The sequence below is a fragment of the Podarcis vaucheri genome (genome assembly GCF_965113315.1).
Source record: "Podarcis vaucheri genome assembly, chromosome: 7".
NCBI lineage: Eukaryota > Metazoa > Chordata > Lepidosauria > Squamata > Lacertidae > Podarcis > Podarcis vaucheri.
The window spans coordinates 52,187,654-52,214,223 of record NC_138765.1 but is presented as its reverse complement, the minus strand read 5'-3'; the positions used below and the strand labels follow the sequence as shown (position 1 = coordinate 52,214,223).

The following is a 26,570-nucleotide window of genomic DNA, read 5'->3' as shown; positions in this document are numbered from 1 at the left end:
AAGGGACCATACATGCAGAAGTTGGAGGGGAGTGGGGAAAACCCCACCCAGAGGGCAGATTGTTGTCTTTGAAAACACATTCCTCTTGTTAAGATACCACAAGATGTTTGTTAAAGTCCTTCTCACAGGCCTGGGAAGAGATAGATCTTAAATGAATATAAACTTCTCTTTGAGACTCACTGTAAATTGCCTCTATCCCCTGCCCTGGTCCAGCTCAATGGTAGCAGAACCATTCAAATCACACTTACATTCAAGAGGACCATGTGGCTTTGTTTCAGTTGCTGCAAAAAAGAACTCTTATAGGGTTTTTTTTTGGGGGGGTTCAGTCTGAATGACACCCATGGGTCCATTCCAAACCTGTGATTCTGTGTCTGTGGGGTAAGAGAAAGGTGACAGCTCCTTCATTAAGGCAATGGCCTTAACTGGCTAGTTAAGTACTGCCATTTACATGCCCAAATTGGTTGTCTTGATGCCATAGAGTCAAATGGGTGGGCTTTTTCTCACCTCACCTGGCTGGATGCCAAGTCATCCTAGGAGGGAGAAAGGTGTGGGGTGGGGCTGGGTGTGTGTTTCGGCTGATATTGGAAGCTGGAGACATAGAGGCTTGTCTTGCTCTGTGTTGGACCCAAAGTTGTGGTTTGGGGCTTCTCTGGAAACCAAATGGGGAAGAAAGACCTGCTGGAGTGTTAAATAAAACCACATTTCCTGAAAAACACTGCAGCCTCCACTGACCTTCATTCAAAGGAAACAGAACCCTAGGTAAGCACAGGAACCCCCTGGAGTCTTTTGCTGCTTGGAGATTTGGGCGCATGCAACAGAACTTTTGTTACCATTTTAACTCAGTGGGTTTTAACTCTCTTTTGGCCCATTTTTCATCTCTGAACCCCCAAACACACCTCGCCTACACCTCCTCTTCCTCTAGACCAGTGCTCTTCAAACTTGAGTCCCCAGCTTTTGTTGCACTACAACACCCATCATCCCCTGCCGGCTTAGTCAGGGATGATGGGAATTGTAGTTCAACACCTGAGGGAGGACCCAAGGTTGATGAACACTGCCCTTTCTCCTTGCATATTCTCTCTCAGCCCTGCTGGGCTCCCTCTCCCCAACAACTCAGGGCTGAAGCCAGGACCATCCTCTGATCTCTCCACATGCCCTAATTCAGTTTTCTCCCCACTCTTTGCTGGGTTCCACAGAAATGGCATATCCTCACGACAACTCTCACATGGAAGAGGAAGTGGTTAGCATAGCATGGTTGCATGGGCAGCTGCAACAGGCTTGGGAGATTGGCACCAACCCCTGCCCCAACCCAGTGCTATTTAATCCAGGGAGAGGGAGAGCAGTACAGAAGATAAAAGTTGCACACTGTTGACGAGCCTGGGATTGGTCTTCACATCTTCCTGCAAAGAGGTGGGAGGGGGTGAAAATAGGCCCTGCTTAGAATACCTCCAGTGAGCCACAAACAGCCCATCACCCCTCCGCTCCTCTGTAGGTCTGGTCTATTGCCGTCTCCCCAAAGTGCGTGGCCAACTAAATTCATCCGATGATCAGGCAAGCTGGCTTTATGATTCCCCAAACTGATGCTATGTTGAGTGGAGGGGAAGAACTCATAAAAGCATGTCTTCACCCAACCATTAATGCTCCCTCCCCGCTTTAAAAAAAAAACACGACTTGCTGAGCAGCCAGAAGACAGTGTGTTTATTACAGCCCACCAAGAGCAAAGCTGGACAAGTGGAAAGGGAAGGAACCAGCAATTTAGGCTCAAGGAGTCATGGCTGGCCAGGCAGGGGCACTGCAGGAGGAGGCAGCGCTGAGCATGAACAGCAGCAGCTGGACCCCCGTTGCTTTACAATGTTCGCTGCTCCTTGCCTTTAACAGCAGCCAATGTGTCTTTGCAGCAGAGGGGCTAGCCAACCTCGCAGGGCTGTTGTGAGGCTCACATGGAAGAAGCATGTAAGCCAGCTTGAGCTCCTTGGAGGAAAGAGTGAGGAGTGTGATCATAAATAAATATTCACAATAATAATAACAGTAGGAGGAAGGAGGAAGATCACCCCCATCAGACCCGTTGCTCCCCATTCTGCTCTTTGAAACCTCCCCCCAGCTTGGAAGGGCTTACAGCGCAGGTGTGGCTCAGGCAGGTATCACAGGGCCTCCCTTCTCAAAGTCCCGTTTGACTCCTCCGGAAAATGTAGCAGAGGGAAGTCCTGCCAGTGCGTGGCTCAACTGCAACTCAGGCAACACACCTGCAGGGGCTTTGTGCAAATTCATCCAGAGGCCTCAAAATGCTCATGGTCCAGGGCTTTGCTTCCACTCTGGCCCAAAGCTTATCTTCAGTAGATCGTGCAAATTCTGACACACGCACACACAAACACTCTCTCACACACAATCACTCCTTTCTGAAATCCATGCACTTGGGAGGCAGTGCAAACAGCCTCTAAAAACTGCACCGATCCCATGATTTCAGTGAGTGGGAGTGGATAAGAACCAGTCTTACCCTGCTTCACCAAGCATACATGCACGTAACATCCATACGCCTCTCTCTCTCTCTCACACACACACACAACATCAGACTCCCCTCTCTTACCTCACAGTATGAATCCCAGCAGGATCTCTGCCCCCTGCCCCCTTTTTCCTGATTCCCCACCGCAGACCACCCATGTAGCAAAAGCAAGGACGCAAGAGGGAGCATGCAGGCCGGGTGGTGGTGGAAGTAGTGGCAGGAGATGCTGGCCTAGGCAGGTGCCCATCACTGCTCTTGCAGATGCTAAAAGGAGTTCCTGCATTGCGATGGGCAGAGGGGCTTGGCTTCCTTGGACCCAGCAGCACATACAATGGATCTGGGGAGGGACAGGGACAGAGGATTCTCCTTAGCCAAGGGAAACAGCCTGATTCTCGTTGTCCCCCCCCCCCCCCAGTGCATCCAGGCAGAAAGTCAGCAGCAAATTGAGGCTCGGGAGAGGCACCCCCCCCCACAAAGCCAGGGTAGTGTCAGATACCACCCCCTTCCCACATCCAGTCCACGCTGCAAGGCAGGGACCCCCTTCCAACATTTCAGGCTAATACAAAAGGCTATGAAGACGTCCCCTGCCAATATTGCACAGAGTCCAGGGAGGGGCAGGGGTCCTCCTCAGCAGGTTTGTTTTCTGCAGGCAGGGGGGAAGTTGGGCCCCTCTGGAGAACACCGCAAGCTGTCACCTCACAGAGTGGAGGAGGAGGGCAGGAGTGTCCCCACCCGAGGGAGAAGGAAAGAGGGGGAGGCCGTCGCCTTGGCACCCCAGGGCAGAGCTCAGCTACTTCTGCAGGATGGGACGGCGAAGGGATTCCACGTAGGAGAGGGCGCTCTGCAGGGAGGTCAGGCAGTACCCCTCCTCACCAATCAGATACCTGGCAAGGAAACGAGAGGGTCAGAGAAAGATCTGCTCAGCATCGGCAGGGAGAGACATTAGGCAGATGGCAATGTCCAAGTGAGAAGCTGAAACTCTCAGGGCCTTAAAGCCAACAGGCAACACCTGTAGTAGAGGGTATGCAAGCAAGAAAATGAGATGTAATTTTTCCCTCTCCCATCATATTAGAACTCAGGACGGGGAAGAACCCTGCATTAATGTATGGAATTGGGCGACTTTAAATGAACATATGAAGAGAACCAAACTATGCATGTTTTGTTTTTATATTCTTGTTGCAGTCTGTTACGTTTCTTGACTAAATAAGGTAATATGAGAAAAGACAATGAAAGTGTCAACAACAACAAAAAAAGAGCCTTGTTGCTGGATCAGGCTAATGGCCCATCGGGTACAGCATCCTGTTCTCACAGTGACCCCCAGGCCACCCAATGGGAAGCCTGCAACCTGAACCTGAGCACAACAGCCCTCTCCTCTCCTGGGGTTCTGGCAACTGGCATTCAGAGGCAGATGGCTCTGACGGTGGAGGGAGAGGATAGCCATCGTGTGGAGAAGCCGCATCCTTTATGAATTGGTCTATTCCTCTTTTGGAGCCCCACAACGTGGTGGCCATCACTGCCTCATGTGGGAGCAAATATAATCATGCACTGCATGGAGAGGTACTTTCGTTTGTCTGTCCTGAATGTACTGCCCAATTTCATGGAGGATGCTGTGTCAACGCTGGCCAGGTGGAGCCTCCAGGTTCAGAGGCAGTCTGACTCTGAATGATGGATGCTGGAAATGCTCAGGGAAGAAGGCCTACTGTCCTCCTCTCTGTGTGGGCTTCCCATGGGGACGTCTGGCTGGCCACTGCAGGACAGGGTACGATGAACTAGATGGCGATCTTAGTCTCAGCCACCTGCAGGACTCGTCTACTGAAGGCAGCAGGAAAGAGCAAAGCTTTTTTAAGGAGTGGAAAAAAGATGGAAGATGGATTCATAATTAAGATGCTTGGAGGAAGCTTTGGAGTCAGCCAGATCTCTTTTGCACTCAGGGCAAATGTTCAAAGCTTAAACAGAGCAGAAATGAGACAATGGCGGTAAAGTTATGCTGGCTGGGTGCTGTTCTCAGTGCTCATCCCTGCAGTCTTTTGAGACAAAACAGCATAAACCAAAAAGACAGTCAATCAGATAATGAACAAGCTCAGCTAGAAAGGCTTTGGGTCCCTCCAGGGACAAAAAACAAGTCACAGAAGTATCTACTGAAAACAGAGAAGTTAGAAAAACAAAGAGAGCTTTTTGGAGTTTGCAATTGGCTGCATGCCTGGCTGTGACCGGGCCACTAGGCAGCTTCTGGGTTATCTGTGGAGGCCTCCGGGCTCGAAATGGGGACATTTCCCAGTCAAAACAGAGCAAGGTTGGAGAGGAGAGGCTCCAGAGCCGAGCCGCGATCCCCATGCGCCTGTCCAGTCTGATTATGCCTTGGCTGCTTCACCCACATGCTGGCTGCGTCTTGCTCAGACTCCAAAGCTGGCAGGCCATGTAAGCAGAGCTGACAGCCTGAGGTGGTGGTGGAGGGACTCCTTCCCCATGCGGAGGCGGGCGGCACAGAGATTGTGGGTGGGCAGAGCTAGACTCGGCCAGATTTAGGCAATGGTGTCTGTGTCTGTCGCCAGCCAGATTGTATTGCCTTGGGTGGGCCTGTGGGTGAAGGCTCATGGCTCCAGAAATTTGGAGAAGGGGATGGAGTGAGGCACTAGATCCCCTCTGGAGCAAAGGAATCCATCCCAAACCACCCAGGAAATGCCCTCAACTATTCTCAGTGGCTGAGCACTCACTCTGCATGCAGCTTTAGTCCTCAACATCTGCAGGATGGGCTGAGAAAATATTTATACAAACACGCATGATCTGAAACCTGTAGAGAACTGCCCTGCCAGTCTGTGCAGACAACACTGAGCTAGCTGGACCAGTGGTCTGGCTTGCAGAGTATGCATTTAGCACCTAAAAACATACAGGAACGGACATGACTTCTGAATCAGCCAACCATTAAATTACACCCCAAACCACATCTTTTCTGGTTACAAAGCCTGATGCAGAAAGTTCCAACGGGGATTTTGTCCAGGAGAGCTCCAAACTTGGTTCTCTGGCTCTTAAGATTTAAGTGCAGGTTTCAACTGGGATATGCTTTTGATATGCTTGCCTGCCTGCCTTCTCTTCAAGAGAGAGGTCGGCCCCTGCTTGTCACAGTGGCCAACAGAGGCGCTTCTTCCCTGCTGCCTACCCTTCGTGGATGAACTCCTCCAGCGCAGCACACTCCGAGACCAGCTGAGGCAGGTTGCTCTTGAGGACCACGTAGGAAAGGATGGGAAGGAGATCATCAGCACCACTGCAAGACAAAATTCCACATCAGCTTTGTGGCCCACACTGCAGGGAGGGCTGGCTCAGGGGTCCCACAGGTGGCAGTTTTAGCACAAGAAGTGCCCAGAGGTGCTTGGTCTGGCTCAGCAAGAGGCAGCTAGGGAGTACCCAGCACACTAGTGATGGCCAAAGCATTGCGGGGGGGGGGGGAGTGCATTTCCAAAATGCATGAGAGTCCCCTGAAATGCACTGCAAGTCCATAGTTGTCTGGCCTTGGCTGTGTCGAAAGACACCTGTCAGGGAATGGATAAGGCAGCCCTTCTTGCTGGGGGCCTCTGCAGAGAAGGCTCTGCTCATGGGCACAGCTTCTCCTTGCTAAAGGTGGACAGAATGCATTTGGCACAACTTAAGGGATGCAATCCGACCTCACATCTTTGGAAAGCGTGGAAAGTTGGGCTTTTGTTCTACTACTGCTTCTTGCTTTGCCATTTTAGCTGGGATTCCTGCATGGAAGGCGGCTGGACTAGGGTCCCTTCCAACTCTACAATTCTATAAAAATTCTATAAGAAAACAATAAAGCAAACTTTTAAAAAAAACTAGAATGCATTTTAGCAAACAACACCGTGGGGTGGAAATGAGGAAGGGTGTGACCAAGAGGGCAAGGAAGCAAGCCAACCCAACAAGCTACTCATACAACCTAAGAAGACTTTTTTTTTTTTTGCACAATTGTAACTCTTGTGGGAGAGAGAGAGGCTGGTCACTTTGCCAGCTGTTCCCCAGATGCCAGGCCCTTTCCCCAGCAGCCGGTGGTCGGAGGCGCTCTGACGCAAGTCAGCCAGGGGAGAGGAAGCAGCTCCCCACTTGTCTAGCCCTGGAATGTGGGGAACAGGCGAGACAAAGCATCCCTGGAGGCAGGCCCCAGCCTCCCTTGCATTCCTTCTCCTTGCTCAGCGGGGAGCCTGGCAGATTTGTCCCAAGACTCAGGGCCCCTCCTGCCTGGCCTGGAGCTCTGCCTCTGAAGCCCTTGGGCTGCCTTGCCCTCGCCCACTTTAATTCTTTTGACAGTCCTCCCTCCCCCTTTGCCTGGCTAAGCGCTGCTTGGCTGGGAAGCCGCTCCCCCCTCCCTCCCTCCCCGCTGCCCTTCTGCAGCTCGCGGTCTAAGTCCCTCTGACAGATCCAAGCTCCTTAATTGGCAGACTCGGGCTCGGTCCACAGGCGCGGGGACCGGCACTCAGGCTGGGCACAGCGGGGAGCCCCGCTGTCGGAAGGGATCCATCACGGCCGAGCCCCCTTGCTGGGTGCGTGTCTGGGCAGCGGAAAGCCTGGAGCCAGCGAGAGTGAGTCAATGGCAGCGCCGGGAGCTCCAGACAGCAGAGGAGGGGAGGGCCTGTGCAAAGGAACGAAGGAAGAAGCAGCAGCCCACACCTCGAGGAAGGGGCAGGCTCCAAGACAGAGGAAGCCTCTTGCAACCCAGGGCCAACCCAGGGCTCGGTTTCTGCCTGCTTCTCCCCACAGGAAGGACTTGGGCTGCAGTACTTACATGGCAGACGATGCCGGCTGGGGCCGGCCCTCCCGGCCCCCACAGTACTCCTCAGCACATTCACAGATGACACGCAACGTCCGCACTGTGCAGGGAACGGCAGCCAAAAGACAGTGGGCGTGTTAAAAAGCGGTGCCATAGGAACACAATACAAAGTCAGTTATCAAGTCCATGCAGCTCACCAACTTAGATGGCTTTAAAAAGAGGAATGGACTGATTCGTAGAGGAGAGGGCTCTCAGTGGCTACTAGCCACAAAAGCTGTGCTCTGTCTCCACGGCTGGAGGCAGGGATGCTTCCGCAGGCCAGTCACTGGAAACCACAGGAGGGGAGAGTGCTGTGATACTCGGATTCAGACCCCAGTGGGGGAGTATTCCCTTCCTAAAACTCTGGAGAACTGTTGCCAGTCAGTGTAAGACAGCATGAAGCTGGATGGGCCAAAGGCCCGTCTCTGTTCCTAGGTTTCTTCCCCACCAGCACTCTAGATAGACAGACATGTAGTCTGCCAAGTGTTTAATGAACCAATGGTTCTGGATTCTGCACAGGTCTCCAGTGCTTGGGTGCTCAGCACCTCACTTGCATCAGGTAGCCTCACCTATGCATTCCAGCTTCTTCTGAGGGCAGCTGCCCAGTGGAATCAGCATCAGCTCCTGCACAGCGGCGCAGTATGGGTAGGATCCAATGCCCCAGGTGGTGTTCCCCTGGGGGAGCAGCTTGGAAGAGATCCCCATTTCAGAGGGGGGCGTATTTCTCTGCAGCTCCATGATCTTGGAAAGGGCTGATTCCCGGGCTTTGTAGACATTCCTGTGTGGATGTGGGGTGGGGGGCAAAGGGAGAGAGAAAGGAACAGCCTGAATGGATGTTGTGGGGTTTCCCAAACTCACAGGCCCCCGAGTGGAAGCAACTGTCCACAAGGCAGGGCTTTTCAACTGGTGGCTCTCGCCCCACCTGCTGTGCTGCAAAAAGTCCCGCCACGAGGATCTCTGCCAGAAAAGGCATGGCCCCCTTACCTGTACACAGCCAGGAGAGGCCCCCAGAGTGGGGCAAAGAAGGCCTCCTCCAAACGTGCCACACACTGGTCCTTGGAGGCTGCTGTGTTCAGGCCCTCAAAGGCCAGCAAAGTCAGGGAGAGCAGCCTGTCTGGGGAGAGAAACAATTCAGGCAGAGCAAGCCAGAAAGGCTCCAGAGAGCGACTGGCGCAGGACACTTCCAGAAGGCAGCCCAGGAGGTGGACTGACAGGGTGGTGAGCAAATGAAACCAACACAGTGAAGGCCGGTCCTGTAAGGAAGCGCTCAATTAGCCAATAAGGCAGACTGAGCACACCCTTGGGACACCAGCAAAGCAGGGACACTAAAAATAATGATTTTTCTTTAAAAAATTGACATTTGGTAATAATAATAATAATAATAATAATAATAATAATAATAATAATAATAGCACTCATGGGGAAAGTCAGAACTTTCTTACACTGCACTCCACACTCTCCTATTTTATTGTTCTCTTTTTGCTAACTTAGATTACAGGAACGCAAGAAGCTGCCTTATACCAAGTCAGACCATTGGTCCATGTAGCTCAGTATCCTACAGACTGATTGGCTCTCCATGATTTCAGGCAGGGGTCTCTCCCAGCCCTAGCTGGAGATGATACTGGGGATTGAACCTGTGACCTTCTGCTTTCAAGGCAAATATCAAATATCAGAATAATGCAAGGAAATGAGATCCTGTTATGTGTAGCAGCAAATCCATGTTATTCTATATATATATATATATATGCAGGTTTTGGTGTCTTCGGGTGTCTTCCCGTGTAAGAGTCGGGGTGTCTGTGCGACGTTTCGACGAGGTCTCACTCGTCATCTTCAGGCTGGTGCTTTCGGCTTCTTGTTACTGGAACAGAGCAGAGTCTGGTGTTTGAGTTCCTATAAATACTGTTGAGGGGTGTGGTGTATAGCCTCCAACGTTCTGGGCAGAGAGGAAGTTCCTAGATTAGTGTGCCTTTTCTTCTTTTGTTCCTTAATTACTTGAGGGATATCTTGAGTGATTTCATGAGTGATATTCTGAATACCACTGGGTGGGTCATTAAGTGTAGATTAGTTGCTAAAGCTTTTGTGTCTTGACCTCTTGAGCTTGTGAAGAGTTTTTCTGAGAAGATGGCTGTGCTGCATTTAGTTGTGCTCTGGCTTGGCTTCGTGTATAGGGGCGAGCTGTGGTTTTGTGCCTTGTGCCAGCCAGATCTGTGTAGGGATTGCAGGGGGGTGCAGCATCCGGAGGTGCCACTATAGTTTGGCTACTGGATGGAGTCTGTAATATGTCTGTGGAGAGGGTCTGGGTTTGGGTCTGGTGTGGTTGATTGGTGACGGCGTTCTGTGTGCCTCTGGTTCTGGTGTCGGTTTTTGTGGGGAGGGCTAATTTCCAGATGTCTGGCAGGCGGGACGTGTCGTCACGCTTGTTCATGTTGTGAGGGTGTTTCTCTATCTCGATGGCTTCCATGATTATTCTCTTGTGGTGATGTTCCATGTTAAAGAGCAATTTGGAATCTGCAAAATTAATTTCGTGTCCTGTTTCTTTCATGTGTTGGAAAAGAGAGGAAGTTTTTTCTTCTTTTTTGACGGCATTCTTGTGTTCTGCGATACGTGCATTTATTCGTCTGTTTGTTTGTCCAATGTACGTGGCTGGGCAGACTTTGCAGGGTATTTCATAGACCCCTTGGTTTTCCAGCTGGATTTTGTCTTTTGGGTTTCTGAGGATATTGGCTATTTTTTGGTTGGTGCAGAAGGCTGTTTTGATATTGTGTTTATGGAGGATTTTGCTGATTTTGTCTGTAGTGCCCTTGATATAAGGAAGGAGGGCCATGCCATTGTTTTCTTCTGTGTCTTGGTTTTTGGGGGGTGTTTCTTTTTGGATTAGCTTCGTAACCCTGTTTTTCTGGTATCCATTGGCGATTAACACATTTGAGAGATTCTGTAACTCAGTTGTCAAGTGGTCTTTGTCAGCCAGGCGTTTGGTTCTGGAGATGAGAGTCTTGGCTACGGAGTTTATTTGTGCAGGGTGGTGGTGTGATTGTGCATGTAAGTAGCGGTTGGTGTGTGTTTTTTTCCGGTAGATAGTGTGTCCTAGGGAGCCATCAGGTTTTTTGTAGATTAGGACGTCAAGAAAGGGGAGTTGGTTGTTGTCTTCTATTTCCATAGTGAATTGTATTTTGGGGTGTAGGCTGTTGAGATGTTTGAGGAAGCTATCTAGTTTTTCTTTCCCGTGTGGCCAAATTACAAAGGTGTCGTCAACATATCTGAGCCAAAGTTTGGGTTTGTGTTCTGACTTGTCTAAAGCATTGGTTTCAAAGTGTTCCATGTACAAATTTGCGATGACCGGTGAGAGGGGTGATCCCATGGGTGCTCCTTCTATCTGTTTGTATCTTTGTCCATTGTGGATGAAGTACGTGTTGGTTAGGCAGTGGTTGGTCAGGTCCAGGATGTATTTGGGGGGGTTGTATTTGTTTTGAATGGCTGTCAAGGCTTCATTAATGGGCACTTGAGTGAAGAGAGATACAACATCGAAGCTCACAAGTAGGTCATCGGGATGTAGGTATTGTTTCTTTATTGTTTCTATGAACTGGAAGGAGTTAGTAACGTGTGAAGCGATGGATTCTGCATAGGGCTGAAGTTGCTTAGCGAGAAATTTAGCGAGATTTTGTAGAGGTGAGCCTATGGAGCTGACTATTGGTCTGAGTGGTGTTCCTTCTTTGTGTATCTTGGGGAGACCGTAGAGTTTGGGGCATCTGGATGATTTTTCTCTGGGGATGATTCTTAGCTGGATTTCTTCACTGATAGGAGAGGCTTTTATTTTGGATTTGGTGGTTTTTTCCAGATAGGTGGTGGGATCTGTTTTTATAGGTTGGTAGGTAGGGTCTTGGAGTAGATTTGATAGTTTTGCTTGGTAGTCCGATGTGTTCATCACAACAGTGGCGTTGCCTTTGTCTGCTGGGAGAATGATTATGTTGTTGTCTTTCCTCAGGTTGGTGAGTGCTTTCTGTTCTTCTTTGTGTAAATTGCTTCTGGGTGGTTTGCTGGAGCAGAGGATGTTGGTGACTTCAAGTCTGATTTTATTGGCTTCATCTGGGTCGATTTTGGTCAGGCTAGCTTCGACTCCGCATATGATGTTTTCCGTGGGGATGCGTCTCGGGGCGACTGCAAAGTTGAAACCTTTGGAGAGTACTTTGGTTTCAGTTGGTTTCAGTTGGGGTGAGGATCCTGTTTGATATGTTATGTACTGTTTGTTTCATGGGTTGTTGTGGAGGGTGGCTGGGCTTCTGGCGTTTCTCTAGTTTGTAGAGTTTGTTGGTGTGAAAGAAAAACTAGATAGCTTCCTCAAACATCTCAACAGCCTACACCCCAAAATACAATTCACTATGGAAATAGAAGACAACAACCAACTCCCCTTTCTTGACGTCCTAATCTACAAAAAACCTGATGGCTCCCTAGGACACACTATCTACCGGAAAAAAACACACACCAACCGCTACTTACATGCACAATCACACCACCACCCTGCACAAATAAACTCCGTAGCCAAGACTCTCATCTCCAGAACCAAACGCCTGGCTGACAAAGACCACTTGACAACTGAGTTACAGAATCTCTCAAATGTGTTAATCGCCAATGGATACCAGAAAAACAGGGTTACGAAGCTAATCCAAAAAGAAACACCCCCCAAAAACCAAGACACAGAAGAAAACAATGGCATGGCCCTCCTTCCTTATATCAAGGGCACTACAGACAAAATCAGCAAAATCCTCCATAAACACAATATCAAAACAGCCTTCTGCACCAACCAAAAAATAGCCAATATCCTCAGAAACCCAAAAGACAAAATCCAGCTGGAAAACCAAGGGGTCTATGAAATACCCTGCAAAGTCTGCCCAGCCACGTACATTGGACAAACAAACAGACGAATAAATGCACGTATCGCAGAACACAAGAATGCCGTCAAAAAAGAAGAAAAAACTTCCTCTCTTTTCCAACACATGAAAGAAACAGGACACGAAATTAATTTTGCAGATTCCAAATTGCTCTTTAACATGGAACATCACCACAAGAGAATAATCATGGAAGCCATCGAGATAGAGAAACACCCTCACAACATGAACAAGCGTGACGACACGTCCCGCCTGCCAGACATCTGGAAATTAGCCCTCCCCACAAAAACCGACACCAGAACCAGAGGCACACAGAACGCCGTCACCAATCAACCACACCAGACCCAAACCCAGACCCTCTCCACAGACATATTACAGACTCCATCCAGTAGCCAAACTATAGTGGCACCTCCGGATGCTGCACCCCCCTGCAATCCCTACACAGATCTGGCTGGCACAAGGCACAAAACCACAGCTCGCCCCTATACACGAAGCCAAGCCAGAGCACAACTAAATGCAGCACAGCCATCTTCTCAGAAAAACTCTTCACAAGCTCAAGAGGTCAAGACACAAAAGCTTTAGCAACTAATCTACACTTAATGACCCACCCAGTGGTATTCAGAATATCACTCATGAAATCACTCAAGATATCCCTCAAGTAATTAAGGAACAAAAGAAGAAAAGGCACACTAATCTAGGAACTTCCTCTCTGCCCAGAACGTTGGAGGCTATACACCACACCCCTCAACAGTATTTATAGGAACTCAAACACCAGACTCTGCTCTGTTCCAGTAACAAGAAGCCGAAAGCACCAGCCTGAAGATGACGAGTGAGACCTCGTCGAAACGTCGCACAGACACCCCGACTCTTACACGGGAAGACACCCGAAGACACCAAAACCTGCATTCCTGTACCCGTGAAAATCTACGAAAGCAAATATATATATATATATATATATATATATATATATATTGCTGAGCTCTAAAAAAACCCAAAACATTGGGGGGCACCATATGGGGCACTGCCCCAAAAACCTCTGTCTGCCCTCAGCCAGCTCCTGCCTGTGTGAACTGGCTGGCAGGTTCCTCCTGCTCCATCTCAAGTCTTGCCTGTGTAGAAGGAGGAAGCTTCCTGGCTCTGGCATTCTATCGGTCTCCCTGCCTCCCGTCCCAATGGGCAACAGCCACCAGTGAACCAACATTTTCAGCACATGTGTGTGGATTTTTCTCTATTCTCCCACCCAAGACTGTAGGTTCTGTGTACCAGTAAGCTAATGAAAGCGAGATGGTGGAGGTCAAGACTGCAGGAAGCCCCTTTTAAGGGGAAAGGTACAGAGTCAGCAACCTTACAGCCTTCGGAGACAAGGATTCCAAGGAGGCAGTGCTGCCCCCTTCTGGTGGTGCCCAGGGAGCCACAGAAGATGAATCTTTCAAAGCAGCCTTCGACAACTCAGTGCCCTTCATCTGTTTTGGACTACGACTCCCATCAGCCCCTGTCAGTATGGTCATATGATGCTGGGGCTGATGGGAGTTTTAGTCCAAAACAACTGGAAGGCAATAGGCCGCTAGGCAGAGCGGGGAGGCTGATTGATGGAATCTGCCAACACAGGACGTGGGGATGGTGCCTGCTTGCTTGGACGGTTTCAGAAGAGGACTTGCGGGGCTCTGCTGATGTTCTCGGCAGAGACGGGATAGCGTCCCAAGGTTCGCTTGCTGGTTTTGATTTTTAAAAAATCAAAAGAGCATGATGAAGCGGGTGGGTGAAGCTGAAGGCAAATCCTCGACTTTGAATTCTCACATACTTGTCCACTGCAACTTTGTAGGATTTGACACATCTTTACTACTTTCACAGCACTCCTCCCCCCCCCCCAGGTCAGTGGTCACCCCTCCCTGCCATGGCCGCCTGCCCTGTGTCCGATGCAAAAGACTTGGTGGTGGTTTTTATTGTGAAAATCTTTTGTAAGCTGCTCTGAGCTTATAGATAGAAGGTATTCTACGTTAAAAAAAAACCTGAACCAAGAGACAGGATTTATTTATTTTTAAAGTTATGAGTGTTAACTGGTGTACTGATGCCAGGATGTCTGCATCGTCCAAAACAGATTTGTGAACCACCACTGCTGATTTGCTCTGTGTTTCATTTCCCTCTTACTTTGCTTTTTACAGCCTCAATCTATATAATATGTGTTCGCAACACGAGACAAAACTGCATGCATTGGACGAAACGGACACCTAACGCACAAAAGCCTTACTCCATAATAAATGCAAAAGGCTCTTTCGTTCTTGCAAACAAATTAAGCTGCTCTCACCAATGGAGTTGTGAATGTCCTTCACGACTGCTTTGAGCTGCTCTTGCTGGCTCGACAGCTTCCTCCCGGCCGGCGGGCCCTGGGGCTCTCTCAGGGGCCCTGAAGGCCAGGCTTCGGAGGCAGACAAGAACTGCTCCAGGTCTTCGAAGGAACTCTCCTTCTCTGCCAGGGCAGGTGCTGGCTCCTCACGGGGCAGGCTCCGCTCCGGGGTGCTCAGGCTGGGGTCCTCGATGAGGGGGCTGCTGGAAACGCTGTGCCGCAGGTTGAGCTTGTTGTTTTCCTGGACGGAGAACATGGAGTGCATGCTTTGGGAGGACCGCAGCCTCCGTCCCTCGGGGGCTGGCGAGAGGAAGGCCTCGGCGTCCAGAGAGGAGGAGAGGGAAAGGCCTCGGGAGACCTTCCCAGCGGCTCGAGCATCTGCTCTGCCCCAGCTCACAAGTGGATAGACGCGGCTGTAGGCCGAGCACTGCAGCTTCCGCAGCAGCTGGCAGATGGGGTGATCCGCAAAGCTGGAGGCAAGGAAACGAGGGACTTGTTAGAGAATCATGGCAGGAAGGACCCGCACCCACGGACCCACTCCCTTTGGGGACTGCACCACTTTCTCTCTCGCTCTCTTGGGGCAGAACAAAACAAGGAGGCCACCTTTGACCAACAGGTGCAGCGACATCAGCTGCCCAAGAGCTGACATGGACTATAACTGAGAAGGGTTTAAGGTTCCTAGATCTCATGACAGCATAAAATGAACACAAGACCCTCAGGCGAGAGGAGGGATGACCTCAGGGGAGTCTGTGCAGGGTCACGTCCTTACCTTTGTTTATCTAAGCTTTGCAGCAGCTGCCTCCTGAAAGGTTTGGGGTCTGTTGGTGTAAGAGATTTGCAGCAGCACCCTTGACACAGCAGGGGCAGGGAAGATCTGTGGGGGCCTCCAGATGTTGCTGGACTCCAGTTCCATTCAGTCCTGACCATTGGCCATGCCAGATGCTGGGGCAGAGGGGAGTGGGAGCCCACCAACCTCTGGGGGCCCCCCCAGATGCTCTTCCACCACTGTTGGCAAGTTCATTTGGAAGCAAGTAAGCATGCACAGCCAACCAAAATGATTTGTGTTGTATCTACTGTTAGCGAAGCTCAGTGCAGATCCACTGAAATTAATGGGCATTACTGTGTTAGGTCTTTTAATTTCAGTGGGTCTACTCTCGGTAGAAGTTAGGTGGTGACAACTCTGCCTATATTTCTCCAGCTTTCCTCCAAGGAGCTCAGGGTGCCCCTGGTTTATTTCCACAACGATTCTGTAAGGCATATTGGGAGGAGAGCAGATGTCTGATTATCTGCTAGAAGCCAAAATATTAGCTGACTGAAAATCCAGGCGACACAACAACTTAACTATGCACCTCATAAGTCATTCCTGAAAAGTCCTTCCAAAGCTTCTGACAGATGCTCAGGCAATGACTTGTCTGAAGACAGTCACAGGGCAGGGAGTTCCCCAGCAGCTGGTGAATGTTTTTCCCTTGTCGTCTCTTATGGCAGGAGCATGGGCAATGCTGAGAAGGGCACTCACAGGCAGCCTCAAGGCCACCACCCCTACTTGGGCCACAATAACCTACCACCATTTAAAAAAGATCATTTATTAAATTTCTATACCACCTTTCATCAGAGGGTCACAGAGCAGTTTACAATGTAAATATTGCAGTTGTTGTATAAGGGATTATTATGACCAGAATGTAATTGAAATTAATAAGATTTTGGAACACACACAAAAAAAATATCATCAAACCATCAATTCTAGTATGAAGGGGGCCCCCTTATCTAAATTATATAATTCAGTATTTGAACAATTGGCATTAGTAATTATATTATAAATTGATATTGTTATAATGAGGCTATTATTGGATTGTAATTGAAAACTAATAAAACTATCATCCAAAAATGCAATGTAAAAACACAGGAATACAGACATAGTGACAAATGAAAACAATACCCCCCCCACCTGCCAAACACAGTTTAAAAGGCCACAGATTGTTTAATTAGCCAAAGACCTGAGAGAAAAGGAATGTTTTTGCCTGGCGCCTAAAGGTGTAAAATGAAGACGCCAGGCAAACCTCCCTGGGGGAGAGTATTCCATAGACGGGGAGCCACTGCAGAGAAGGCCCGTTCTTGTGTTGCCACCCCGGCACCTAAAGATATGTAATGGAGTTGTCAGGTGAATCTCCCTGAGGAGAATACTCCACAAGCACGGAGCCACTGCAGAGAAGGCCCGTTCTCGTGTTGCCACCCTCTGGACCTCTCAGAGAGGATGTACACGAAGGGCCTAAGAAGGTGATCTTGGGGTCTGGGTAGGTTCATATGGAGAGAGGTAGTCCTTGAGGTATTGTGGTCCTGAGCTGTTTAAGGTTTTATAGGTCAAAACCAGCACTTTGAATTAGGCCTGGAAACTGACTGGCAGCCAGTGTAGTTGGGTCAGGATTGGCATTATATGCTCAAACCATGTTGTCCCAGTGAGCAACCTGCCCACCAAATTCTGCACCAGCTGAAGTTTCTGTACCATCTTCAGAAGCAGTCTCACATATTACACGCTGCAGTAATTTATCCTGCCCAAGGCCTCCTAGCAAGGCCCACACAGGTTACAGCCATTTGCTCCTTACCTGAGGAGGTGGGAGATGAGCTTGGGCACCAGGGACAGATCGTTGGGGCTCTTCCTCAGCTGGGCTTTCCACAATCTTGGCCACTCCTGTGGGAGCAGAGAACACCATTGCCTTGTGTCAGCCACCCTTTCCACTTGCAGAACAGTCCCCAATTCCCATCTGGCAAACACCAAAAGCTGCAAACATGGTGCTGGTTGATGCCTCCATTCCCCCCCCCCTCTGCTGTGTGTGTGCTGGGGGGGGTGTCCCTCAGGGGCCTGACCCGCCTAGGCAAGGGGATAAGTAGTCTAGCCTTCAGCCAGGGTGAGGGGGGAGACTTCCCATTAAGGGACCTTAGATTCCCTTCCTGTTATGATTCTGGATTTGCAAAGAGAAGGCTTAGCACAGAGCACAGGAAGGTGCCTTTGGCCAAGTCAACCCGGCTCAGTATTGCCAACACTGACCAGAAGCAGCTCTCCAGGTTTTTCCAGGCAGTGGATCCTTTCCCAGCCCCAAATACAACCCCAGGAGCTGAACCTGGGCCCTTCTGCATGCCAAGCTGCAGCTCTCCCCTTTAAATCCCCCCAAGCACAACCAAGGATGCTGGTGGATTTAGCCTCTCCGCCCCATTTCCAGGCTCAGGCCCCCCACGGTGGCTCTCTGTCACCCCTGCCCTTTCCAGTAAAGGACCAGATCCTTTCAGAGCTGGACCTTGAGAGGCACCAGGTAGAGGACACTCGGTTTTGTGCTGTCGCAACCAACTGCACCACCCATTGCTGGCCTCGCACGTACATGGTCCTGCTCGTACTCCAGGATCGCGGCGTAAATGGCCCTCTGCTCCTGCTCTTCTGGGGTCAGCACCGCATTGCTTGAAAACCTCCTAAGGAGATGCAAGCACAAGGCTCAGAGTCAGTGGGGGAGCAGAGCACCCAGGCCTCCCTTTCCAAGCCACGATCTGGGGGCACAAGGAGGCTTTGCTTGGCCCCCACAGGGCAGACTCGCCTGTTGGCTGCTTCCTGCAGCCGCAGCCGACGCTCCTCCATCTTCCTCTGGAGCTGGAGGGAAGCAGAGTTAAGGTTTCACAATGCAACACTCCCTCCTCCTCTGCCTCTGCCAGAGTGACCACATCTCCCCAGAGGCCAACAGGGGGCCTGTTCCTCCATTTGCAAGCATCACAAGCTCACGGGCAGGTAAACATAGAAGGCATCCGGTAACTCCAGTCCTCCTGGTCAGTTGGGGGGAGAAGGGAGCCACTGGAGGGGAAGAGAGGAGCCCAGCCACCAGCATCTGACCTCACAGACATCCATACAAAGTGCCCCGGGGGGGGGGGGGGAGATTCCAAAGTCTACCAAGAGAAGGAAACAGTGTTGGGGTAAATCCAAGGAGGGGAGTCTGGGTGAAGTGTGCATGCCTAGCCTGGAACAGGGGGCAGGGAAAGACACGAGGACAATGGCAGGATTGTCCAACTGCTTTCAGTTTTAAAAAAAGAAGACCAGGGGCAGAGGTTTGCAACCCACTAGCAAGACAAATCCATGGAGGAGAATGTGATGGTCTGTCCCTGGTTATTAACAGAAGGGTGGGATTTGACCTACAGGGTCAGAGCCACTAAATCTCAGTTGCTGGGTATGAAGAAGAAGAGGAGTTTGGATTTGATATCCCGCTTTATCACTACCTGAAGGAGTCTCAAAGTGGCTAACAATCCCCTTTCCCTTCCTCCCCCCCCAACAAACACTCTGTGAGGTGAGTGAGGCTGAAAGACTTCAGAGAAGTGTGACTGGCTCAGGGCCACCCAGCAGCTGCATGTGGAGGAGCGGGGAATCAAACCCGGTTCACCAGATTACTAGTCCACCACTCTTAACCACTACACAAAGAAACAGGCGAGGCTGCTGCTTCTGGGTCCTGACTGTGATCTTCCCAGAGGCATCTGCCTGGCTCACTGCGGGAGATGTGACACTAGACTTGGCCAGCCTTTGGTGCCCTCCAGCTGTTTTGGACTACAACTCCCATCAGGCCTGTCACTGTACGGCCATGCTAGCTGGGCAACCTGGCTCCCCCACAACATATGCAGGCAGAGGTTCTTCCCTGAACGTAAGAAAGAGAGCTTTGTTCAGGCAGGTGGCGGGAAAGGCTCAGCAGGAGAATGAGGGCTCATAAGTAATGATTCAGGAGTTCAGGAGCAAGGCAAGAAGTTCAGCAGCAAGTGTAAGCAGCAAAGATGTCCCAACGAGTTTGCCCGCCCCTCTTGCCACACTTTTAAAGCCAAGGCATGCGCACTCAGGAGATGCTCTCGCCTCAAGGGAAGGTCAAGAATGCAAGTGCATGCTCCGAGGGGCAGCTGGGTCTGCTCTCATCTGCGTAGGAGGGGCCTGGTTCTGACTCCTGTTCAGTCATTCTGCCCCCTTCCTTGGCTGATTAAAGCCCTTCCCAGCTTCCACTGAGGCTCTCTGCTTCGCAGGAAGGTCAAGAGAGAAGAGATGGCATCCCTGCTCTCCCTTCCAATGTGACTGAAATCGGGGTGGAAAGGGAAGGTTCCTGCCTCCTCCAACCCATTCCCACAATTCAGCTCTCCACCCTTTACTTCCCCTTTCTTCCTTCCCCGATCCCAACAGTGCTGTGGCGTCCATGACCTCAGGCTTCATGCGAGTTGTAGTCCAAAGCAGCTGGAGGGCACCAAGTTGGTGAGAGCTGGCCAGCCCTGCTTCCTGGCTTGCTCTCTGGCCATTCTGCTCAAGAAGTGGCTCACCTTCCCAATTCCTTTTTCAAGGCTTGGACTATTCTGCGTACCCTTAGGCCCAGGAACAGCCACCTCCTCCTTCTCTGCACCCAGACTTCTCCAGCTAGTTGTCATTTTACAGTTTGCCCTGCAGCTCGCTCCTGGAGGCATTCCAGTTTGCCAGCATTCTTCTCCCACCTTGACAATCTCAGTAAAGCAGAGATGCAAAAGCTGATCTCCCAGTAATAATCATCATCTCCCGCACAAAAACCCAGAGTAGAGCCACAGAATAAGTAGGGCAGGGGAAGTCTAGACAGTGCCCTCCATGTATTGTGGACTCAGCTCCAGCCAACACGGACAGCAGTTAGGAGTGATGAGGGAGGCAATGCATCTTTGCATGCAGAAGGTGTCCCAGGGTTAATTCCCAGTGGCTTCTCCAGGTAGGGCTGGGAGAGTCTTCCTGCCTGAAATCCTGGAGAACCATTGCTGTCAGTCATCTGTTTCTATGAGAGTTGTAGTCAACACCTGGAGGGAATCAGGGTTGGCTACCCCTGAAAAATTAGGCAGGTATGATTTAATCCCATTCACAGATCTGAGAACCTGCAAGGACCTGTCCCTGCCAAACTTCTTAATGTCATGGCCTCCTGAGTTGGTCATCTCCAAGGATGGTTGAAGAGCAATCAAGCATCTTCCCCAGAAAAGGATACTGTCTCTTCTCGTGCTTTTGCAATCACCAAGTTCTCCATCATCTGGCGCTGAAGGGAAAGCGTCTGTAGGGTAAAGAAATGGCACTGAGGCTACACTTCACAGAACTGTTTGGACCAGGAGTGGGGAAAGAAGAAGGACAAGGACACCAAAAACATTTCTTCCACAAAGCAAGCACAGAAACTGTGGGGGCCCGAATCCCCCACCTCTGTAGCCTGGAGCTTCACATGAATGTTGTCACTGCTGGTACAATTTGTCAATGGATGGTGTTGTGTACTCATTATGTACAACTGCACCACCATCACTACTTTTAGGAAATTGCTATGGTGGCAGGTGGGTCGTTCCCTTGAAATTAGCTTCTTAAAAAACAGGAGATGGCAGAGGCACAGCCTGCTGGATACCAGAAGACAACTAAGCACCTCCAGGGGAGTAGCCCACAGTCATGGCCAGAGTGGGGGAGCCAGACGGACAATGTAGGGGTCTGCTCTGCATTGTGCTGCACTTAGGGATCAGCCAGGAAGAGGAGCTGCAACTTCCCCTTCCACCACCAACCCAGTGCTACATTTTCAAGGCTGTGCAAGGAGGTCCCCACTCCCCAAATCTCTATGCTGCTCCATTCCCAGGGCTCTTGAAAAGCAAGCAGTTGGGCAGTGGGGAGCAGGGAGGAGAGGCAGGCTGCCCCTTCAAGGTTTGCTTTTCCAACACTTTCCCCGCAGGGAATCCCCTTGCAAAGCAGCACCCAGCAGGGCTGAACTCTCCACTGACCAGCTGGTGAGCAGAAGGTTCAGTCCTGCTCTCTGCAGGAGTCTGCTTCACCAGCACTTCCCTGCAGGGAACACTCTGGCGAAGCAGCCCCCAGCAGGACTGAAGGAAGCGCCTCCTTTTTCCTCTTTCAGACCACATGTTTAATTAAACATGTGGGCTGACCCCCAAATCAATTCAGGGCCCAGATGTGGGTCAGCTTGGCCCCAGATTGTCCTGGGCAGGACCAGGATGGATTCAAAGTGCCAGAAGGGGCCCCAGATCGGATTGTGGCGTGGGGTGTTGCACTCAGCCCTACTGGGACCCATCCTCCAGGCCACCCACTGCACCCACAAGCCCCACTTGCCAGCGATGTCTTCTGCATGGTTTGACTGGGGTTGAGGCGGGCCAGCCGAGCCTCGTAGGTGGCCTTCAGCTTCTGGTTCTGCAGCGATGCCTCCTCCAGAGGGGTGAGCTCCCTGCATAGGAAGCAGAAATGCTTCAAAGGGTCAGCAGAAACAGAGGAAACTCTCAGCCCAGAACCGGTTATCCCAGGAACCTCCAGCAGAAGGCTGGGAGCTTCAGCCACCACCCTTCTCTTACCCCCCAAGTCAAGCCACCAGCCCATCAAGAAGGCTCCCCTTACTTTTTCGCACACTGCACTTCCGTAATTTGCAGCTTCTGGAACATCTCGGGCGGCAGGAAAGGTGACAGCTTCCCGCCTTCATCCGAGAAGACCCTGCGGTGGCGGGAGACAGGAGCAGGGCCCAAAATCCTCTCCGCTGCTGCCAGCTTCAGCTTAGTTTTTCCTGGTGTTGGGGAGAAAAGACAACAGCTGAGCATTGGGCAAAGCAAGGAACCACAGAGTCTCCCTGGCCCATCCCTGGAAGGATTTGTGATGAGCTGTTATAACTTGTTATGCAATTTACGAACAATTCACTGATGTGAATATTAAACATGCAGCCCCCTCCTTAGCTTTCATCCTGGAATTTCAGCCCAAAGTCACATTTTAACAACAACAAAATTAATAACAGAAATGAAGCAAGAGAGAGAGAGAGAGAGAGAGAGAGAGGAACATCCTTCACCGATTTTGGCAATGCTGCTTTTGGCTCTTTCCAGGCACTGCTCTGCCACTTTCAGCATCTTGGGAGTGTCGGGTGTCATGTCGTTTCCATCCGCTGTAAGGGAAGAACAGAAAAAGTGCAATGCCTCAGCCCCGTCACATTTGGAAGTCAAATATCCTCAGGCTCGCTATCATCAACCACAAGGTCACCTTCCCTACCCCCATCTTGCCAGAAAGTCTACGTTCTCCAAACTTGCTCCACAACAACTGGCCCATCTTGCAGGAACCGCATCAGGAAAGAGCAGCCCCAAAGCCTTCCACAAACACACTCAAGAACTGCAGCAATTGGCAATGTGCCTCCAGCCAACAGCAGCTTAACAAAGGGCCTTCTCAGGAGTCCCCCCACTTTGACATTCTGAAGGCTCCATGCCAGATGGAGCCATAAAATCTGCCCAGTTTTGTCCAGCCAGCTTCACTATCCAGGAGAGGAAGGATGTTATTGACTAGTAGGAAAACTTGGTGGGGTGGGGCACAGCAGAGTTCACAACTCCCTAAGCAAATACACTGTTTGTTGCCTCTGACCTCTACAAATATTTGTTATGGTCCCGAGTATCCAGACATGTTTGCTTATTTCTAACAGTCCTCCTAGTCTCCTGTAGAACCCATTCTTAAGAGCCACGGAGGCAGCCTAAGGGCTCAGCAATCCACACGAGCCCATCGCCACCTCGGGAAGTGGCACCTTCTAGCCACGAGAAACATAAACCAGCCAGCAGAGCAACCACTTAAGCTGCAAAGCAAAACCCTAGACACACCATTGCCTGCTGCCGCCTCTTCCAACAGGACCTGGGAAATGTAGCTGATGCTCTTCAGATATTCCACGTAGGCTTCCTGCCAAACAGAGGGAGACAGGAGAGAAATTCAGTTCAGCAGGGCATGTCCCCAGTATCGGTACACAGCTCCTCCTCTTCCTATCCTCAAGACCAGTCCCAGATGCTTGGCTGCAGTGCAACAATTTGGGAAGCATAAGTCAGAATCCTGTCCCAGAGGATGTTGTGACAGCTCTCTCAGGCAGTGTGCTATTTGCATTGTCAGCCCTGAAAATATTGCCACTTGGGGTGCTATAGAGCAGAGGTAATAATATAAGAAGAGCCTGCTGGATCAGGCCAAAGATCCATCTAGATTAGCATCCGATTCTCACAGTGGCCAACCAGATGCCTATGGAAACCTGCAAGCAGGATTCAAACGCAATAATTTTTATTTTGTCTCTTAGGCCTACAAGTTCATCTCTTGTCACCGGTATCTGCCTCAGCTTCTCATACTCCCCTCTTACAGAAGTTAGTTCAGGCCATGGGGTCTGCCCTATATCTTCCATAGTGAAGACAAGACCCACATCTCATTTGCTTTCTCTGCAATTTCTTCTCCTTTAGCACACCTTTGACTTCCTCGTGTGCCAAAGGGACCAACCACCTACTAAGAAAGTCTCCTGCTACTAATGCATTTAAAGAACTACTTTGTAGTTGTCTTAATGTTTTTAGCAATGTGCTCAATATATATTTTTAGCATTCCTTGCTGTCTGCAGCCACTTTTTGTGCAAAGGTTTGTGCTTTTTTTTGTTCCCTTCATTTGGACAAGACTTCCACTTTTTAAAGGAAGCCTCCTTGCCTGTAACAGCACTGGCATCTTCTTGGAACTCGTGGTACCTTCCTGATCTGCAGCATACACTCCAGTGGAATTTCTAATATTATGTTTTTAAACATCTCCCAAGCGTTTTGGAATGATTTGAATCTTTGAATTGAATTTGAATTGAATCTTGACTTTGCCTTTCAAATTTCTTTTTACCAATCCCATTTGGGGGAAGTTTCCTTTTTTGAAATAAAATGTGGCCATGTCGGCTTTTCTTGGCAATTGGCCATTTACAGGAACATTTAATGTAATTACGCCACATCTGTTGCTCTGCTCAGTTTTGCCTCTGGCCATGCCCACCTCTGACATGCAACCCCTGAAAAGTTGGCCACAAATAAATGCTACTCTTGGCCCTGAAAGGGGTGCGGCAGGCTCTAATCCTAACTTGAAGCCAAATAAATGAGTGTTCGTGAAAGGGCAAGGCCTAGCTTGATCCAACATGGTACCCACGGTTGGAGGCAGCTATGTTCTTGAATAGTAGTTGCTAGAAAACACTTTGCTGAGAGTGTTCTTGAACTCAGACTCTGCTTTCCCACAGGCATCTGGTTGGCCACAGGATGCTGGACTAGATGGGTCATTGGTCTGATCCAGCAGGATAGTCTTATGAACTACAGCTCCCATCAGCCCCTAACAAAGGCTGATGGGAGTTGTAGTCCAAAACATCTGGAGGGCACCAGCCTAGTGCATTTAAATCCTCCTAAGGAAACCAGTAAAGGAAACCCACTGAAGGCACCACATGAATAATCGTTTTTGTGTTGTTGTTTTTTAAGACAGCAATCTAGTCGTGGAACAAAGCAACGGCCGCAGACGGCATTTGCATTACGGAGCTTGAAGCGATGCGAGGCGTGTGCAAGGGCGCTTCCGAAGCAAGGGTAGGGGGCCGGACGCCAAGGCCGAGGAAAGTGGGGAGCTGGGCAGCGCTGACCACTGGATGGGCCGCTGGCGCAGAAGGAGCGGGATGCCCCGCAGGGTCTTTGTCCGCCGCAGAGGAAAGAGCCCCACCCCACCCGGGCCCGTGGACGTCGGGCAGAGAGGGGCTTGGGGAATCCAAAGGCACCTCAATTCCTCCCCTCTCTTCAAAGCCACGCCAAACCCCCAGCAGCAGCTAACACGGAATGCGCATCCACACGTACTCCGACCCGAGCAAAACCTCCCCTCTCCTGTAAAGCCGGAGGGGAGCTGTTCGCCGCCCCTCCCCCATCCCGTCTCACCCGCGGCCGGTCTCCGGCGTCCAGCTCGAGGGCGCCCCTGGCCAGCTTCATGGCGCCCTGTAGCGGCTTCGCCGCTGGCTCCGGGGTTGCCGGGGCGGGTGCCGAGGCGGCCATGGCTGGGCCGGAACCTTTCCTCTAGGGAGCACCGCCCGGACGGGAAAAATAGAGAGCGGGCAGAACCGGATGAGTTAGAGCACCGGAGCCGGGGCAGATGAGGTCAGAAGTGGGCGGAGCTGCTGCCAGCAGCTCTCTCCGTCTGCTTTGCCATTGGCCGGCAGCGCGCAGGGAGGCTCGTCGCTTTTCCCGAGCGCGACCTTTGGGCTCGCAAGACGCTCCGAAAGACCCTTTGGGGCCTTGGTTGTTAACGATTTTGCTAGGGTTGCCATATTTCAAAAAGTAAAATTCCTGACACCCGCAAAGTTGAACCCCAACATTGCTGAGCTTTTGAAACTGTTTCCGCTGTTTTTTTCCATCGCGTTGCCATACATCTAGGTTTTCCCTGACATTTTGCCGATTCGGCAAAATTCCCCCATAATACCATTTTTACACCCGAACACTAGGACATGTCAGGAATTTTCCTGACGTATGGCAAGCCTAATTTTGCATTGGCTCACCACATTAGCATTATGGTCATTTGAGCAAGAATATCGCAGGCTGGTCCCCTTGCAGTGGGGGTGCTACATGAGAATATTTGGGAGGAGAGCACAAAAGGAGCAAAGGGTATTTTGGGGGTAGTAGCGTACTTTTTGGCTGCATACACAAGATACATTTTAAAAATATAGTTTCCCCCAAGGAATCCTGGAAACTAGTTTGTTAAGGGTGCTGGGAATTGAAGCTTTGCAAGGAGTAAACTACAGTTCCCAGGATTCTTTGTGAGAAGTCATGCGTAATGTTTGGTGTGTGCAGCCTTAGTCTTACAAGTACTGTAACACACATGCAAGCCCATAGCAAATGTGCTTATGCACCTACAAAACACACAATTTTCGCAATATGTTCGAAAATTATCCTTTGCACTTCTCAGGTTCCTTATTACCCCCTAAGCATGCATAGAACACACTCCGAGGCACCTTTATTATGCCACCAATGCTTTAATCCCCCCCCCCCGGATTTGGGGGCAAAATTGCCCAGTTTAGAAGGTACACTATTTATGTAGTAAATTAAATATTTATTATACAGTGGTGATAATAAACAACATTACCTATGCAAAGAGGCTTTTCTTCAAGTAACAGCGGGGGTCTAGTGGTAAAGGATGGGTTGCTTGTCTTGAGGAGTGTCTGTCAGTCTGTTTGTTTGTTTGTTTGTTTGTTTGTTTGTTTCCTTTCCAGCACCACAAAGGCATCTACTTTCTGTAGA

At 50.4% G+C, this 26,570-nt stretch overlaps 1 protein-coding gene across 1 annotated transcript; it reads right to left on the bottom strand.

Annotated features, from left to right (window-relative positions):
* Positions 1 to 1,672: 1,672 nt before the first annotated feature.
* Positions 1,673 to 25,432, bottom strand: VPS9D1 (VPS9 domain containing 1). Its single transcript, XM_082229235.1, has 15 exons — positions 25,218 to 25,432; positions 23,136 to 23,211; positions 22,346 to 22,438; positions 21,907 to 22,069; positions 21,628 to 21,739; positions 20,522 to 20,584; positions 18,104 to 18,156; positions 17,894 to 17,981; positions 17,123 to 17,208; positions 14,484 to 14,992; positions 8,280 to 8,409; positions 7,865 to 8,073; positions 7,272 to 7,356; positions 5,655 to 5,759; positions 1,673 to 3,381 (listed from the first exon to the last, which is right to left on the bottom strand). Exons 1-15 carry the CDS (start codon positions 25,329 to 25,331, stop codon positions 3,288 to 3,290), a joined length of 1,980 nt encoding a protein of 659 aa, XP_082085361.1. The 5' UTR covers positions 25,332 to 25,432; the 3' UTR covers positions 1,673 to 3,287.
* Between the last annotated feature and the right edge of the window lie 1,138 nt (positions 25,433 to 26,570).